At 34.6% G+C, this 18,770-nt stretch overlaps 1 protein-coding gene across 1 annotated transcript in view; it reads left to right on the forward strand.

Annotated features, from left to right (window-relative positions):
- The window catches only part of GUCY1A2 (guanylate cyclase 1 soluble subunit alpha 2), a 434,531-nt gene that overhangs the window by 205,862 nt on the left and 209,899 nt on the right, over window positions 1–18,770 (forward strand). Inside the window, exon 5 of the mRNA XM_030836049.2 lies at window positions 6,629–7,114. Coding sequence (XP_030691909.1) covers window positions 6,629–7,114 — 486 coding nt within the window. The remainder of the gene's footprint in view (window positions 1–6,628; window positions 7,115–18,770) is intronic.

Here is an 18,770-nt window from a genome sequence, read left to right on the forward strand (position 1 = left end):
ACTGTTGATTTCCTCTTTTATAGCTGTTAGCAGTTGCCTTATGTATTGGCGTGCTCCTATGTTGGGTGAATATATATTTATAATTGTTATATCTTCTTGGATTGATCGCTTGATCATTATGTAGTGTCCTTCCTTGTCTCTTGTAACATTCTTTATTTTAAAGTCTATTTTGTCTGATATGAGTATTGCTGCTCTAACTTTCTTTTGATTTCCATTTGCATGGAAGATCTTTTTCCAACCCCTCACTTTCAGTCTGTATGTGTCCCTAGGTCTGAAGTGGGTCTCTTGTAGACAGCATATATATGGGTGTTGTTTTTGTATCCATTCAGCAAGCCTTTGTCTTTTGTTTGGAGCATTTAATCCATTCACGTTTAAGGTAATTATCGATATGTATGTTTCTATGACCATTTTCTTAATTGTTTTGGGTTTGTAAATCCTTTTCTTCTCTTGTGTTTCCCACTTAGAGAAGTTCCTTTAACATTTGCTGTAAAGCTGGTTTGGTGGTGCTGAATTCTCTTAGCTTTTGCTTGTCTGTAAAGCTTTTGATTTTTCCATTGAATCTGAATGAGATCTCTGCCAGGTAGAGTAATCTTGGTTGTAGTTTCTTCCCTTTCTTCACTTTAAGTATGTCATGCCACTCCCTTCTGGCTTGTAGAGCTTCTGCTGAGAAATCAGCTGTTAACCTTATGGGAGTTCCCTTGTATGTTATTTTTCATTTTTCCCTTGCGGCTTTCAATAATTTTTCTTTGTCTTTAATTTTTGCCAATTTGATTACTTTGTGTCTGGGTATGTTTCTCCTTGGGTTTATCCTGTATGGGACTCGCTGCACTTCCTGGACTTGGGTGGCTATTTCCTTTCCCATGTTAGGGAAGTTTTCGACTATAATCTCTTCAAATATTTTCTCTGGTCCTTTCTCTCTCTCTCCCTTCTGGGGCCCCTATAATGCAAATGTTGTTGCCTTTAATGTTGTCCCAGATGTCTCTTAGGCTCTTTTCATTTCTTTTCATTCTTTTTTCTTTATTCTGTTCTGCAGCAGTGAATTCCACCATTCTGTCTTCCAGGTCACTTATCTGTTCTTCTCCCTCAGTTATTCTGCTATTGATTCCTTCTAGTGTAGTTTTCATTTCAGTTTTTGAATTGTTCATTTCTGTTTGTTTGTTCTTTGATTCTTCTAGGTCTTTGTTAAACATTTCTTGCATCTTCTCAATCTTTGCCTCCATTCTTTTCCTGAGGTCCTGGATCGTCTTCACTATCATTATTCTGAAGTCTGTTTCTGGAAGGTTGCCTATCTGCGCTTCATTTAGTTGTTTTTCTGTGGTTTTATCTTGTTCCTTCACCTGGTACATAGCCCTCTGCCTTTTCATCTTGTCTATCTTTCTGTGAATGTGTTTTTTGTTCCACAGGCTGCAGGATTGTAGTTCTTCTTGCTTCTGCTATCTACCCTCTGATGGATGAGGCTATCTAAGAGACTTGTGTAAGTTTCCTGATAGGAGGGACTGGTTGTGGGTGGAGCTGACTCTTGCTCTGTTGGGCAGAGCTCATTAAAACTTTAATCCACTTGAATGTTGATAGGTGGGGCTGGGTTCCCTCCCTGTTGGTTGTTTTGCCTGAGCAACCCAACACTGAAGCCTACCTGCCTCTTTGGTGGGGCTAATGACAGACTCTGGGAGGGCTCACGCCAAGGAGTACTTCCCAGAACTTCTGCTTCCAGTGTACATATCCCCACGGTGAGCCACAGCCACTTCCCACCTCTGCAGGAGACCCTCCACCACTAGCAGGTAGGTCTGGTTCAGTCTCCCCTGGGGTAACTGCTCCTTCCCCTGGGTCCCGATGCGCACACTACTTTGTGTGTGACCTCCAAGAGTGGAGTCTCTGTTTCCCCCAGTCCTTTCGAAGTCCTGCTATCAATTCCCACTAGACTTCAAAGTCTGATTCTCTAGGAATTCTTCCTCCCATTGCCAGACCCCCAGGTTGGGAAGCCTAACGTGGGTCTCAGAACCTTCACTCCAGTGGGTGGAGTTCTGTGGTATAAGTGTTCTCCAGTCTGTGAGTCATCCACCCAGCAGTTATGGGATTTGATTTTACTGTGATTGTGCCCCTCTTACCATCTCATTGTGGCTTCTCCTTTGTCTTTGGATGTGGGGTATCTTTGTGTGTAAGTTCCAGTGTCTTCCTGTCGATGATTGTCCAGCAGCTAGTTTTGATTCTGGTGTTCTCGCAAGAGGGAGTGAGAGCACATTCTTCTACTCTGCCATCTTGGTTCCTCCCCCAGCAATTTTTCATTTATCATAATTCCCTACAAGTTTACCTAATATTTTGCCTATATCAATAGATAATTTCTTTATATTGCTGAATAGTGTCTCATGTTTGGTTTAACCATTCACCCACTGAAATACGTCTGGATTGTTTCCAATGTTTGGCTATTATGAATATGTCTTTATTTCTAGTTTTATTCCATGTGGTCAGAGAACATATTCCATATAATTTGAATTTTAAAAATTTGTTGTGGTGTTTTTTTCATGGCCTACAATATGGTCAATCTTAGTGTATGTTACACAGGTTCTTTGAAAAACATGTATTCTTCTGCTGTTGGGTGGATCACCCTATATCTCTCAATTAGATCTTATTTGTTGAGTTTGTTGTTCTGATCTGTATCAGTTTCCTGTGGCTACTGTAACAAATAACCACAAACTGGGTAGTGTAAGACAACAGAAATTTATTCTTTCACAGCCCTAGAGGTCAGAATCTAAAATCAAAGTGTGGATAGCTCCTTGCTCTTTCCACAGGATCTGGAGGAGAATAGGTTTCTTGACCTTTCTAGCTTCTGGTGCCTACTGGCATGCCTTGGTATTTCTTGGTTTGTGATTGCATCACTCCAATATTTGTCTTTTTCACACTGTCTTTGTGCGTGTGTGTGTGTGTGTGTGTGTGTATAATCTCCCTCTGCTTTTCTCTTATAAGGAGGGCACTTGTAATGAGAATCATTAGTGTTATAATTTTTGTTGCAATCATCACATGTGATTTAGACAGCTTATGAGGAGAAGGATAATATTGTATTTACCAGTATTTTTAGTCTTTCCATCCTTTTCTTTTCTCCCTTCCTGATTCTCCTTAGAACATTATTTCTCTTATTTCATTCAATTTTAAGATCTTTCTTTAGCTGTTCTGTTAGGACAAAGACTTTTAGCTTTCCTTCAATTGACAATGTCTTTATTCCCCCTTCATTTTTCAAGAGTAGTTACCCCAGACATAGAATTCGCAATTGACACTTCTTTTCTTTCAGTATCTAAAAAAATGTACTGCTTTCTTTTGACCTCCATAGTTTCAGATGAGAAATCAACTGCCATTCAAATTAGTGTTCTCTACAAGTAGTACATCTTTTCTCTGTGACTGTTTTCAAGATATTTTCTTTGAATTTAGTTTTCAAAATTTAATTATAATATGTCTTGAGATTGATTTCTTTGGTTTTATCCTACTAGATATTCACATAGCTTGTTGATTCTGAGCATTTATATCTTCTATCAGATTTGAGACACTTTCAGCCATTATTACTTCAAATGCTTCTAGGACTCCCATGATATGAATATTGGATTTTTTGTTATTTTGCTACAGGTCCCTGAAGCTCTGTTTATTTTTTTCAGTCTATTTTCCTTGTTCAGATTGAGTAAATTCTATGGAACTATCCTCGCTGATTCTATTCTCTGTCAGCTCCATTCTAATTTTTAGCCCATTCCCCTGTATTATGCTTACCAATTTATGAAATCTGATAGATTTAAAGACAGTTTATTTTCATTATGCCTTATGCTATTTTATTAAAACTTTAATATAATTTTTTTGTGTGTGTGTGGTACGCGGGCCTCTCACCACTGCGGTCTCTCCCGCTGTGGAGCACAGGCTCCGGACGTGCAGGCCCAGCAGCCATGGCCCATGGGCCCAGCCGCTCCGTGGCATATGGGATCCTCCCGGACCAGGGCACGAACCCGTGTCCCCCGCATCGGCAGGTGGACTCTCAACCAATGCACCACCAGGGAAGCCCTTTAATATAATTTAGAATGCAATAAAACCTTAAGGGGATGTTTTAATTTAATGTAGTTGTTCACAAATTTGTCTCCTCCACATAAAAATATGTAGTTCCTATAATAGTTGTGCATACTACTAAATCAATAAATGCAATCATGGTGAATATCTGAATTTATAATTATAATAAATGCTCCAGTGATATTTGCCCAATTATAAATAAGGAAAAAATTCACTGATGAAAAATATTCTAAAATTAAGTTATATACTGTGTATATTGTGGTTTCTCTTTCATGAATTTTTTTTTCTGTTATGTAAGAAGTAATCGATTATTTTATTCTCTCAGGCTCTACTGATTCAGAGACTTCAAAAAATGAACTAATGCCATATATAAATCAAGAATATGTTTTGTTTTTTTGAGGTGGAATATAACATATTGCATTCAGCTTCTTTGTAAGTTAAAGAAAAACACTCTTATTTATTACACATAGCAAATAATGTATAATATTGTTTATGCCTGTATACATATACTGATTTCATATTTAAAATAAAAAGGGAGGTGAAAGCAAAGGTGGAAAAGGAAAAGGTCCATTTGCGATGGTAAATGTGGAGATTAATACATAGGGAAAAAAGAGAAAGAAAAAGAAAAAGGAAACACCAGTGAGGAAGATGAAAGAAACCAGTGATGAGAAAGAAAACCAGACAAGCAGGAGAGATAAAGACTGAATGAAGATAGCATATTGGGAAAAAAAAAAAAAGTAAGGTCAAAGAACAAAGAGGAGAAGAGAGAAGAAAGTAAGATGTAGAAGGAAAAGAAAATAATTAGAAAGAAATCCAAGAAAAAAGGGAGAGACCAGATGGAGGTCTAAATCTATGAATATCAGAGGTTTGCCTTAAATCATAAGAAAAAAAATTAAAGTACTAATTGTTAAACTATGAGGTTATACATTATGTGTATCTTCTTTATTACACCTTTAATATTCTAACAAGTATATATCACTAACAAACCCCTCCCCCAAAAAAGCATATCAGGCATATATGTAATAATCTGGAAATACTTTTCAGGATAATTACTTTCTTTGTATTCAAACTATAGCCTGTAGTCTTTTGAGAGCCCACCTTAAATTGGGAATTGAAGGGTCTTCTTCATTCTATTCTATGGGCTATATAGATTTGGCTCTCCCTTCCATACTGTGCTAACTTTGAAAAGAGGAAACTTGTTTTATCTTTTTATGTTTATCATCCAGAGAAGTACTAGTAAATAGCAAACACTCAATAAACACTTCAATGAATAAATGAGATTATTATGTAAAAAGTGCTGAAATACTGAACACTTGCAGAATCTTTATATAAAAAAGTGAATATTTCATTTCATTAAAGATATAACATGAAGCAAGGATTCAATTTTATTTCCTTATGTAGACTAGATCTTGGTAAATGGTGCAGGGGGAACAAAGTAAAACATTTGCAGGCTTACAAATCCAAATCTCTTTAGTTTTACCCCATATTTGTTCTATGCCTCCAATTTCATCAACTAGCCTAACTACATCATGCTATGAAGAACAAAAGAAAATAAATGTATTGAACACATTCCATGTAGTTGGGGAAAGTGACATAGATAAAACTGTTGCACAGTCTCAGTTGGTCTACTTATAGGCTGTTCTCTCCAGGTAATTACAACTAGCTTCCTCTCCAGATGTGCTGAAATATCTTATCCTAACCCAAATAACTATATTTGCATAACCATATCCTAAGTCTTCCTTCCTTCCCTACTGATGCTTATCCCCTCTGAGTGTTCCTTGGGGAACCAAGCTAAAATAGCATAAACCAGTGTTCATGAAATTTTTCATTAAACATCAGTTCTCAAATTCTCCAGTCAAATAGTACAGAAAGGAGGGATAGATTTAAATTACTACATCTTCAGATTCTTTATCTTATTAACTGAATTCCTTTAATACTGTCCCAACTTGGAGGGCTATTTTTAGCTTATATTGAACATGCTAGTTGATTGTTATTTTCTGGTAATACTGGCTGGCTTAATGACATCTAGCATAATTTTTTATTTTTAAGAACAAATGAATTGTCAACTAATCTAGTCAGTGCAAAATCTAATATATTTTCATAGGACTACAGCTGGTGAAAAATGACTTACATAAGGCTAAACAATTATTTGTATTCATTTAGTCTCCTGAACTTATTTTCTGAGTATTATTTTAATGACAGTTAAAGGCAGTTATATTGACAGATGGATTTATCCTAATTCTACTATTACTAAGCAGGTTGAAAGTTTTTGAACTGGCTCATGAACCAGTTTCATGATGTACCTGGGTGCAATTTCATTTTGACTGAAAATGTTTTGCTGTTTCATTTCTCATTGATCTTCCTTCCTTTCCATTGTGTTAAGAAAGTGACCAAGTGGGAAACAATAACAAATGTTTCTATTTAGAATCATAACTTATATTGGCCATAAATCACATTTAAATTTGCCTGTATGGATGCAGAAATTCAATAGAGCTAATTTCTTATTCTTCCTCTCCATCAGACAATAAATTAATTTTTGTGAACCTACTATATGAATAGTGCTGATCAAAATTCTGTGTTAATTTTGCAGGTGATGGAAGTTAAAGGACAAATGATCCATGTCTCAGAATCAAATTCTATTTTATTCTTGGGTTCTCCATGTGTGGACAAGTTGGATGAACTCATGGGACGAGGGCTGCATCTCTCGGACATCCCTATCCATGATGCTACCCGAGATGTAATTTTGGTTGGTGAGCAGGCAAAGGCCCAAGATGGCTTGAAGAAGAGGATGGATAAATTAAAAGCAACTTTAGAAAGAACTCACCAGGCCCTAGAAGAAGAGAAAAAAAAAACAGTGGATCTTCTATATTCTATTTTCCCTGGTGATGTAGCCCAGCAATTGTGGCAAGGGCAGCAAGTGCAAGCCAGAAAGTTTGATGATGTCACCATGCTCTTTTCAGACATTGTTGGCTTCACAGCCATATGTGCCCAGTGTACCCCCATGCAAGTAATCAGCATGCTGAATGAACTGTACACAAGATTTGACCACCAATGTGGATTTTTGGATATTTATAAGGTAATGGGGTTTAGTTACTTATATATAAATACTTTTTAGTAGTAAATTGTCATCTTCATTAAATTACAAGCATACAATCTATTTCTCTTTTGAAACTTGATAGTAAATTGTGGATAATTTTAATTTAGAAATATCAGTATTTATACAGAATATAAGTATTTCTGCTCTATGAGTAAACTTTCATTATGAGTTGATTTATACTATTGATAAACTAACTGTGAATCATGATATTGCTCAGTAAGGAAAAATTCTATAGAACTAGTACTCTAAATTCATTATTATCAAAAATAAATAAATAAACTTGCTGAAATCTAGGCAACTTTTAACCATATAATTAGTTTTTCCTAAAGAGTAGGATTATGATATAAAGTAAAAGTTTTATATTGGCAGTTAAAAGGAAACAGCAATTTATGTTAAAACATGCATTGCATTGTGAGTTAAATCATGGTTAATCGGTATTTTGCTCTTCACTGTCAATTAATTGAGGTCCCTCTAATTCTGAAAGAATACATGTAAATATTCTAGCTATTATCCAAATAACCAATGGTTTTTAGTTGTAAGCACCTTAATTTTCCAAGCTACTTAATGGAAGAGTTTTGAAAATGTATACAAGTCATCATATGTTAGTCTAATTTGGCAAACTCCTTATTAATTTCTTATTAAAATTATAGTAATATTTTGAGTGATTCAGCTTCATGTCTATGTATTGAATAACTGTAACTTTACATAAAATTTCACATGGATTGCAAAATGTCAGGGTTCATGGCTTTTTGTTTTTAATATGGAGGACAGCAATTACTTTTAGTACAAACAAACTAGTGAATTTTGGATTTTTTTTTCTTCTTTACTAATCATCTAGACTTCTACTTCTTTCATAGTATGATCTACACATAAACAGATTCAGAAAGAATCTGTTTCACATTTTAGTTTCATATTATGATCCAGAGGGTGTTTTCATTTAGGTGTATCTCCTTTATGGAAAGATGTTCACTAGTTCCATTATGTATGATATACAACCAGTGTTAAATATTTTAGAAAGCCTCTTCTGAGTGGTAAACCCTCAGTGTGACATATGTATGAGGATTTGCTTTGTTATACAAAATAAGAGTTTTTATAAATTATATTTAACTTCCTTATAGTTTATTTTTATGTAATTTATGGCATAGGCAGCCAAATGTCTGGTCCTAAACCAGAGACATGATGAGTCTATCACTGTCAATTCCAGAAGAGAGAGCAGATTGTCCTGAATTTCCAGCACTCTTTTTCCTTCAGACTTTGGGCACTATTTTTTTTGGCCACCCTGCTTGTGGGATCATAGTTCCCTGACCAGGGATTGAACCTGCATGACAGTGATAGCATGGAGTCTTAACCACTGGACCACCAGAGAATTCTCCAGACTTTGGGCACTATTGCACCAAGCTCTGCAACCACAATCACTTCCTTCTAAATCATTGATTTGCAGTGTTAGTTTCCTTCAGCTAAAGTAGTCATATGTTTTTGTGGCTCTAAGTCTGTGCAACTAAATGAGCATGAAAAATAGATTCTTTTCTGGCAAAACATGGAAATCCCTGATTTAAATATAAGTATCAATTTGGCTTTGAGAAAAGAAAAAATGTGATATCTTCTGAGGGTACAAAAACAATTTCAAGTTTTAAAAATACAGTTCATTTTACAGACGTCAAGTCTTCCTTCCCTGGAGATAAGCTAGGACACCTCACAGAAAAAGAAAATCTGTGGGAATATACTGAATGACTTCAAATTTTCCTATACTTTATTAAACTGATAAGGTTCATATAGTTATAAATAATTATCAGCATGTTTTAAATTACAGAATGGATCTACTCATTCTCAGGTACTCAAGACTCTGCTTTCCATATTTCATATATATATTGAAAAGTAAACAAAACAGTTAGGTTCACAGATTCTCTTAAACTGAACTTTCTTATGAAATTTTAGCAATAAATTATAAGGTAAAACGATACCAGAGCCAGGTGTGTTTTTTTAATTTGTTTTTTTAATTGAATGTACGATCCTTTAAATCCTATAGCGCTTTACAGTTTTCAAAAGTTTCATACATATGATTTTATACAGTACCACAGTACCCCTTTTTTTACCCCATCCCAATTTTGCCGCTCCTCTGTTCACTCTCCCCATTGGTAACAACTAGTTTGTTCTCTATATATGTGATGTCTGCTTCTTTTTTGTTTTATTCACTAGTTTGTTGTATTTTTTAGATTCCATATGTAAGTGATATCATACAGTATTTGTCTTTCTCTGTCTGACTTATTTCACTTAGCATAATGCTCTCTAAGTCCATCCATGTTGCTACAAATGGCAAAATTTCATTCTTTTTATGGCTGAGTAGTATTCTGTTGTCTACATATACCACATCTTTATCCATTCATCTGTTGATGGACGCTTAGGTTGCTTCCATTCCTTGGCAATTGTAAATAATGTTGCTAGCAACTTTGGGGTGCAAGAATCTTTTTGAATTACTCTTTTTGTTTCTTTATGATATATACCCAGGTGTGGAATTGCTGGATCATTTTGTAGTTCTGTATTTTGTTTTTTGAGCAACCTCAAAACTGGTTACTGCTGCACCAATTTACCCGCACAGTGGCTGCACCAATTTACTTTCCCACCAACAGTGTAAGAGGGTTCCCTTTTCTTCACATCCTTGCTAACATTTGTTATTTGTTTTCTTTTTGATGATAGCCATTCTGACCTGTGTGAGGTGATATCTTGTTGTGGGTTTGATTTGCATTTCTCTTATGATTAGCAATATTGAGCATCTTTTCATGTGCCTGTTGGTCATCTGCATTTCCTCTTTGGGAAAATGTCTATTCAGTTCTTCTGCCCATTTTTAATCAGGTTGTTTGTGTTTTTGATGTTGAGTTTTATAAGCTGTTTATATGTGTTGGATTTTAACCCCTTATTGGTCATATCATTTGCAAATATCTTCTGTGTTCAGAAGATTGGCATGGAGAGAACATACCTTAACATGAAAAAGGCCATATATGAAAACCCAACAACTAACGTCGTACATTATACTCAATGGTGAAAAGATGAAAGCATTTCCTCTAAGATCAGGAACAAGACAAAGATGTTCACTCTCACCACTTTTATTCAACATAGTTTGGGAAGTCCTAGACATGACAATCATAAGAAGAAAAGAAAATAAAAAGAATCCAAATTGGAAAAGAAGAAGCAAAACTGTCACTGTTTGCAGATGTCATGATACTATAAATAAAAAACCTAAAGATGTCACCAGAAAACTACTAGAGCTCATCAATGAATTTGGTAAAGTTACAGGATACAAAGTTAATATACAGAAATCTGTTGCATTGCTATACACTAACAACAAAATATCAGAAAGAGAAATTAAAGAAACTTCCATTTACCATCGCATCAAAAAGAATAAAATACCTAGGAATAAACCTACCTAAGGAGGTAAAAGTCCTGTACTCGGAAAACTATAAGACACAGATGAAAGAAATTGAGGATGACACAAACAGATGGAAAGATATACTGTGTTATTGGATTGGAAGAATCAATATTGTTAAAAGGACCATACTACATCAGGCAATCTATAGATTTAATGCAATCCCTATCAAAACACCAATGACATTTTTTACAGAACTAGAACAAATAATTTTAAAATTTATGTGGAAACACAAAAGACCACAAATAGCCAAAACAATCTTGAGAAAGAAAAATGGAGCTAGAAGAAACAACTCCATAGCTGACTTCAGACTATACTACAAAGCTACAGTCATCAAAACCATATGGTACTGGCACAAAAACAGACACATAGATCAGTGGAACATAACAGAGAACCCCGAAGTAAATTCACACAGTTTTAGTCAATTAATCTGTGACAGAGGAAGCAAGGATATACAATGGAGAAAATATATTCTCTTCAATAAGTCGTGCTGGGAAAAATGGACAGTTACTTGTAAAAGAATGAAATTAGAACATTCTCTAACACCATATACAAAAATTAACTCAAAATGGATTAAGGACCTAAATGTAAGGCTGGATACTATAAAACTCCTAGAGGAAAACATAGGCAGAACATTCTTTGACAGAAATTTCAGCAATATTTTTGGGGCTCTATCTCCTAATGTTAACAAAAGCAAAAAATAAACAAATGGAACCTGATTAAACTTAAAATATTTTGCACAGCAAAGGAAACCATCAACAGAGCCAGGTATTTTTAATGTATCTCCAATACTAGTGTGTATATGTATCTGGTATGATAGGTGTATATGGTGGCTTTGATGTTTACTCAGGCTTATGGAGGTTGAATCTGGGGGATCCAGACCGGGAAACACAATATGTGCTGAAGCCAGATTAATGATATGGCCAGAGAGACGGAAGGACAAATAAAGAGAATATTACCCTTGTTTAGGATAAAATGAAGTATCAATACATTATGATAACTACATTAGAGGTATATAATTTAGAAATTCTCGATCTGACCAGCCTAATTTAAGGTTTCTAATTATTGTAATCTTTCCAGCTTATTTTCTAGAATATTTTACAGAGTGCTATTTTATACCAATAACTATTTGCTAAAATTTTAATTGCTATTGAAAAAATCCCAAAGATGACAGAATTTTTTTAAGGATTATAAATCTGCTGATTTTATAAAATTCATAAGTATTTTGTTGGATTTAAAGTATGTGTAGAATTTTTGGTGGAATAATTATACCACAGAGATAAATAAGGGATAACTCACTTTTGTTTTATGTTAGAAAAGTGAAAGGAAACCAAGTAAAGCTGAATGTTAAGAAAAAAGAACTAGAGAACTAGAGAGAGGGCCTCACAGGGGGCATTCAAAGTCTGTTACATGCAACAAGACTCCAGTCTCTAAATTTATTTGTTACCCTTCTCTTGATCATCTTATCTCATGTTTTCCTATCATAAGGGATATGATGCAGTGATGAATTATAATGACAGAATTTAACAAAATTAGGCCATAATAAGAAGGTTCTGCTAAAATAATCAAGCTTCCTATAAAGTAGGAGGTTAAGGAAGATGCTGTATATTTTACTGTGCATATTGCAAGCATTGAGAAAATTAGTCTTTAAAAATGCTTGACTGGCAAGATGTTACAGGTGTATGACTGCTAAATAAGAACAAGATAAATTGAAGGAAGCATGGATTATAATTTTGATCTCATAATTAGAAAAGCAAATATTCAGCAAATAGTCAACATAATATATTATATAATATTTTGCTCCTCAGGTTTTATAGGAGGTAGAGAATAAATAAAATAAAGAACAAGTAACTCTAACTATTTAAGTCAATTGTATATAGATAATAATAAATAAGAACTAAATGTAGTAATAATAGTATTGGATGTTGAAGCAACATAATGTGAGTTTTGCCTCATTTTATATTTTTGTCTTTGCCAAGCCCTTTAGTTTGAAATAGAGGAGAAGTAAAGAGGACGATGAATCTTTCTCCATGCTCCTCTTATTGCATTCAGCCAAGGCTGCAGTTTCCCAGTGCTGTCTTAAATACACTCCTTATAGCGCTCACCTTTTCACCTTTAACACTTTCTTAATTTCCCTCCCGTTCTATAAACTGTAAAGTTAAGATTAGCACCTGGTGTATAGTAGTAAATGGACATGTTAGTTGTCATTTTTTTCTCAGATAGGTACATTTGGACATATGGGAGTGTGTATGTATTATGTGATTATTTTGTATGTTTTTGTATGTACATAAATAAAGTGTACTCAGTGCTTATTAGAAAAGAATAAAATATGATCTCATTTAATACTCCATGACTAACATGTGGACTTGTTACATTATCTCCATTTTCAGATAAGTAATCTAAATTTCAGAGAAGTTAAATAATCCAGATAATATTGCTATTGAATCAGAATTTGAACCGACACTTGTCTGATTCTAAAAATCTCCAATTTTCCCACAAGTTTTAGGCTGTGGAAAAAGATCTAGACAAAGATCAAATAATAGCAAAAGTGGAAACTGTTTCAAAACTATTTTACGTGATCAGTAACTATAGTTGTACTATCAAATGATAAGGAAAACATTATGACAACATAACCCAATTCCACTCCCATCTCTTGAGTCGCAAATAGTTCAGAGTTCTGAGAAGCTGCATCTTTAAAAGTTAGGGACTCTTCCATTTGCCATACTCCCTTTTTGTCAGAAACTAGCTAGCATCTTCTCCCTTAATTTCTCTTATGGAGAAGTAGTGTACCAAGGAAACAGTGGGATCAGTGATCCCAAGTGCAGGCAATAAGGAGTATAATTTTAAAAGAATGAAACAATAAAAGTTGATATTTTTTAAAATCACCTTGGCCAGACAACTCTAAAGCATGTTAGTAATAAAATACTTTCCTCTCCTGGGGTGGGAGTAGAGAGGCATTCCCATCACAAACTCCAAACCTGGTTTACAAATGTTTGTAGAGTTAAACGCTGAGTATCAGTGTCAGGCTTGGGTTGGGAAGAAAGAGAAGAAAGACAGGATGGGGCAACCAGGACATGCCAGGACCAGAATTTTGTTAGATCATGGAATCTGATGTTGAGATCTAAAAACCAACAACACAAAGTTCATATTGGCAAGGGAATACAAGTATTGTAAGTCCAGGTGGAAGAGCTGAGTCCAGCAAAGTAGGAAGGAACAGAAATCCAGGCTTACTCTTAGGGAATGCAAGACCTTGGGACTGGACACAAAGATTATGGGAACTGGATACCAGGTAGCAAGTATGAAGATAGGCATCAGGACAAACTTTGATGGGAACTAGCATCTTTTCCCTGGGCAGGAAAGACTTGGAGTCAGAGGATGCATACAACCTCCACTATAGAGTCAAAGGGAAACCAAATATGGCAACCTCAAAGGAATATAGAGATGTCTGCTGAGCTTTTAAATTCTAAAACAGAAATTAAACGTACAGAGAAGCCAGAGTTATCAGGTTCATTCTATCCACTCTTGAAAATAAATTGACTGTATTTGGGGGCACTCTTGGCATGAATAAAATTTGAAAATTGCTGAACACCTTGAGTTCTGAAAATCTCAAAGACCAGTGGAAGCACTTTGTTGACTTTACAAGCTCAAAACCTCCATAAATACAATACCAATAAAGGGCTAGAAAAACCATTAAGATCATGTATCCCACTTAATTTATATAAGTAGATGTTAAATATCCATGATGGAAAGGTTTATGTATAAGGTGATCAGAGTTCAGTTTTGAGTGAACTTGTTAATATCGCAGGGAAATTGAGAATCAGACAAACTCTTTGGATTCAGACATCTTGGTGAAGACCACTTGGGCTTTGCACAACTGATATGCTAGCATTTTGTAAACTTGATAAGGACCTCTTTCAGACTTGAATCTCCATCTTTAACCTCCCTGATAAGAGCTGAAAGCAGATGTTTCTCATATAAAGTTACAAAGCTACAGAACACTATGCCTCAAGAAGTTTGATTTGTCTTAACATTTGATTAGTATGGAGTTACTAAAACCACTGTTCACTGGACTTCAGCCAGGCTTCAGAAAACGAAGTAGAATGTCAAGAATATCCTTTCAGTGTGAATTGAGGATTTTGCAGGAAAAAACAAAATGAAATGCTTCCTTTCCCCCTCATTTTGCCTTATGATAAAATAGCACTTTAAAGTACTTAGGTATTAGGTTATTCTTAGAATTTTATAAATATTTATATATTTTACTCCATTTTCCAGCAATAAATACCAGTTCCATTTAGTAGAGAGTGACTGGTTCATTTTCCCCTAAGATTTACATATTTTCTGCTTCATTGATCAGTGCACACTTTTGAAATTGAAAACTACTAAAGATTTATACTAGTTCTTTTTAGTGGCTTCCATCAATGTCAATGCCATTTACTTTTGCAGCTATATTATTGGAAATAAGATAACAGTGTCTTCTAGTAAGTCTAGAAGAGAGGAACTTCTGAAGTAACATAATCAGTTCATTTATTCACTCATTCAATAAACATTTTTGACTCACTCATTTGACAACAGGGCATGACTCTCATAGAAGCCTACAGAATGTTTTGGAATTAGTAATATATATATATAGGGGTATAGTTGCTTTACACTGTTGTGTTAGTTTCTGCTGTACAACAAAGTGAATCAGCTATATGTATACATATATGCCCTCCCTCTTGGACCTCCCTCCCACCGCATCCCCATCCCACCCATCTAGGTCCCCACAGAGCACCGAGCTGAGCTCCCTGTTTTATACAGCAGGTTCCCACTAGCTACCTATTTTACATGTAGTAGTGCATATATGTCAATCCCAATCTCCCAATTCATCCCAACCCCCCTCCACCCTGTGTCCACATGTCCATTCCCTAAGTCTGCATCTCTATTCCTGCCTTGAAAATAGGTTCCTTAAAAAACTAAAAATAGAACTACCATATGACCCAGTAATCCCACTACTGGGCATATACCCTGAGAAAACCATAATTCAAAAATTCACATGCACCCCAATGTTCATTGCAGCATTATTTACAATAGCCAGGGCATGGAAGCAACCTAAATGTCCATCAACAGAGGAATGGATAAAGAAAATGTGGTACATGTATACAATGGAATATTACTCAGCCATTAAAAGGAACAAAATTGGGTCATTTGTAGAAACGTGGATGGAAGTTACAAATATCATACATTAATGCAAGAGAAAAACAAATATTGTATATTAATGCATAAATGTGGAATCTAGAAAAATGGTACAGATGAACCTATTTGCAGAGCAGGAATAGTATTTTTTTAGCACAATTTTAATGAGTAGAAAACTAATTTATATTCTTTAGAAGGAAGGTGAAAGTCAAAGATAAGTGTTTTGTTCTGATAACTTTTCTACTGGGGGGATTATATTGTCAGTTTCAAAATACCATAATGCCCTAAAAATTAACTGACAATGGTTTTGTCTCATTTGTAGTTTTTCTTTTGTCAAGTGCTTAGGCTGGAGATAAGAGAGAAAAAGAGAAGAGAATGTATTCTTCTCCACATCACTCTCATTCCATTTAGCTAAAATTGTGGAATCCCAGTGCTATCTTAAGTACATTATTTGGAGTTCTCATCTTTCTACCTTTAACCACTTATTTTATCTCTGTGCTTCAGTTGCACCACCTGTAAATATAGAAAAAATTATCTATGTTCATAGTTATTTTTTTAAGCTTTTAAATTAAATGAATGTAAAAATGCTTGTGACAGTGTCTAGTCCATTGTAGTAAATATAAATGTTAATTACCCTTTCTCAAATAGCTGATCTGAGCATATATGGTGAGTGGTTGTATGTTTTATATGTATATGCTGATATGTCCATGTATTTGTATGTATATAAATATTGTATAGCCAGTGCTTATTAGAAATAGATAAAATGCTTATTTCCTTAGGTTCATTTTTCCAGGTTATTAGAATTACATCTTATGCCAGAGAAAACTGTGAAGGCAGAGTAGGGAGAAAGGTAAAAAGAGGAGGCAAAAAAGATAGCTCCCTGAAATGCATTATTTATGTCATCTTCACTGGGTCCTCATGGATCCTCATTCTTGAAGATGGATCCATATTCTGCCTTCATAGATCATTTTAATCTGAATAACCTGTTACAATATGCAATTTATGAAGATAACAGTGTTTCTTAAAGTAATATTGGATTGTGCAAGATCTATGACCAACACTGTGAAGCTAAAGCTAAAATGTTTATTTTTTTACACTCTAATATGGCATCCTTCTGTATTCAGAGAACATTTTCTTTTAGTGTTGTGACAAATTCTGAAGACAGTTAGAAGGCTAAAGCAATTTGGATTGCCAAGCAGAAATCAAAATTGATGAATTTCTTGCTGAATTTAATGAAGTGTTTTGGGATGTTGTTTTTCGTCTGTATTGATTTTCAATTTTCTTTCTTTTATTTATAGGGCTTCTATTAAATATTTTACAGAGTGGTTAATAATACCCAGTGTTTCCATTTTGAAATGAAGCTTGGTATAAGTTTTTTAACCTTGACATTTCTGCATAATTTTATATTATTTTCGTTATAAATTTTTTTTTCTTTTTTTTCTTTTTTTTAAGTTGAGGTATAGTTAATTTACAATATTATATGTTTCAAGTGTGCAACAGTGACATAATTTTTAAAGGTTATGCTCCATTTATAGTTATTCTAAAATCTATTCCCTGTGCTGTACAATATATCCTTGTAGCTTATTTATTTTAAACATAGCAGTTTGTACCTCTCAACCCCCTATCCCTATCTTGTCCCTCCATCATTTCCTCTCCCCACTGGCAACCACTAGTTTGTTCTCTATATCTGTGAGTCTGCTTCTTTTTTTGTGATATTCAATAGTTTGTTGAACTTTTTAGATTTCACTTATAAGTAATTTCATACAGCATGTGCCTTTCTCTGACTGACTTATTTCACTAAGCATAATACCCTCCAAGTTTATCCATGTTATTGCAAGTGGCAAAGTTTCATTCTTTTTTGTCCCTGAATAGTAAGTAGTCCATTGTGAGATATATATATATATGTATGTATATATATCACATATATATAATATATATAATCAATATCCATTCATTATCAATATCCATTCTTCTGATGATGCACACTTAGGTTGCTTCTGTGTACTGGTTATTGTAAATAGTGGTGCCATGAACATTGGGGTGCATATATATTTTCAAATTAATTTTTTTTTGCTTTCTTTGGCTATATACCTAGGAGTGGAATCACTGGATTATGTGGTAGTTCTACTTTTAGTTTTTTGAGGAACTACCATACTGTTTTCCACAGTGGCTGCAGCAATTTACATTCTTGCCAACAGTGTACCAGGTTTCCCTTTTCTCCAAAGCCTCACCAACATTTGTTATTTGTGGTCTTTTTGATGATAGCCATTCTGGCAGGTGTGAGGTGATACCTCATCGTGGTTTTTATTTGCCTTTCTTTGATGATTAGCAACGTTGAGCATCTTTTCATGTCCCTGTTGATGATTTGTATGTCTCCTTTAGAAAAATGTCTATTTGGATCTTCTGACCATTTTTTAGTCGTTTTTTGTTTGTTTTGTCTTATTTTCTGCTGTTGAGTTGTATGAGCTGTTTATATATTTTGGATATTAACCCCTTATCATTATTTGCATATATTTTCTCCCATTCCATAGGTTGTCTTTTCATTTTGTCAGTGGTTTCCTTTGCTGTGCAAAAGCTTTTTTTTTTTTCCCCATGGGTTTACTCATTTATTTTCTGAATATGAAGAATTACATTGATTGATTTTTGTAGTAGCTTTTTAAAGATATAATTCATGTACCACACAATTCACCCATTAAAGTGTAGAATTCAAGGGCTGTTAGGGTATCCACAGATGTCAAAAAAACAGCACAATCAATTTTAGAACATTTTCATCTCCCCAAGAAATGCACCCCTTAGGTATTGCCTCCCAATGCCCCTATGTCCCCCTGACCCAGGCAAACACTAATATACTTTCTGGATGAAAAATCTATGTATTTGCCAATTCTGGACATTTCATATAAATGGAATCACAGAATATGTGGTCCTTTGTATTTGGATTCTCTCATTTACCATAAAGCTTTTTTTTAGTTGTAGTAACATACACATAACATAAAATTTATCATTTTTACAATTTATAATGCACTTAGTACATTCACATTGTTG

The sequence above is a fragment of the Globicephala melas genome, chromosome 8, assembly GCF_963455315.2.
Source record: "Globicephala melas chromosome 8, mGloMel1.2, whole genome shotgun sequence".
NCBI classification, from domain to species: domain Eukaryota; kingdom Metazoa; phylum Chordata; class Mammalia; order Artiodactyla; family Delphinidae; genus Globicephala; species Globicephala melas.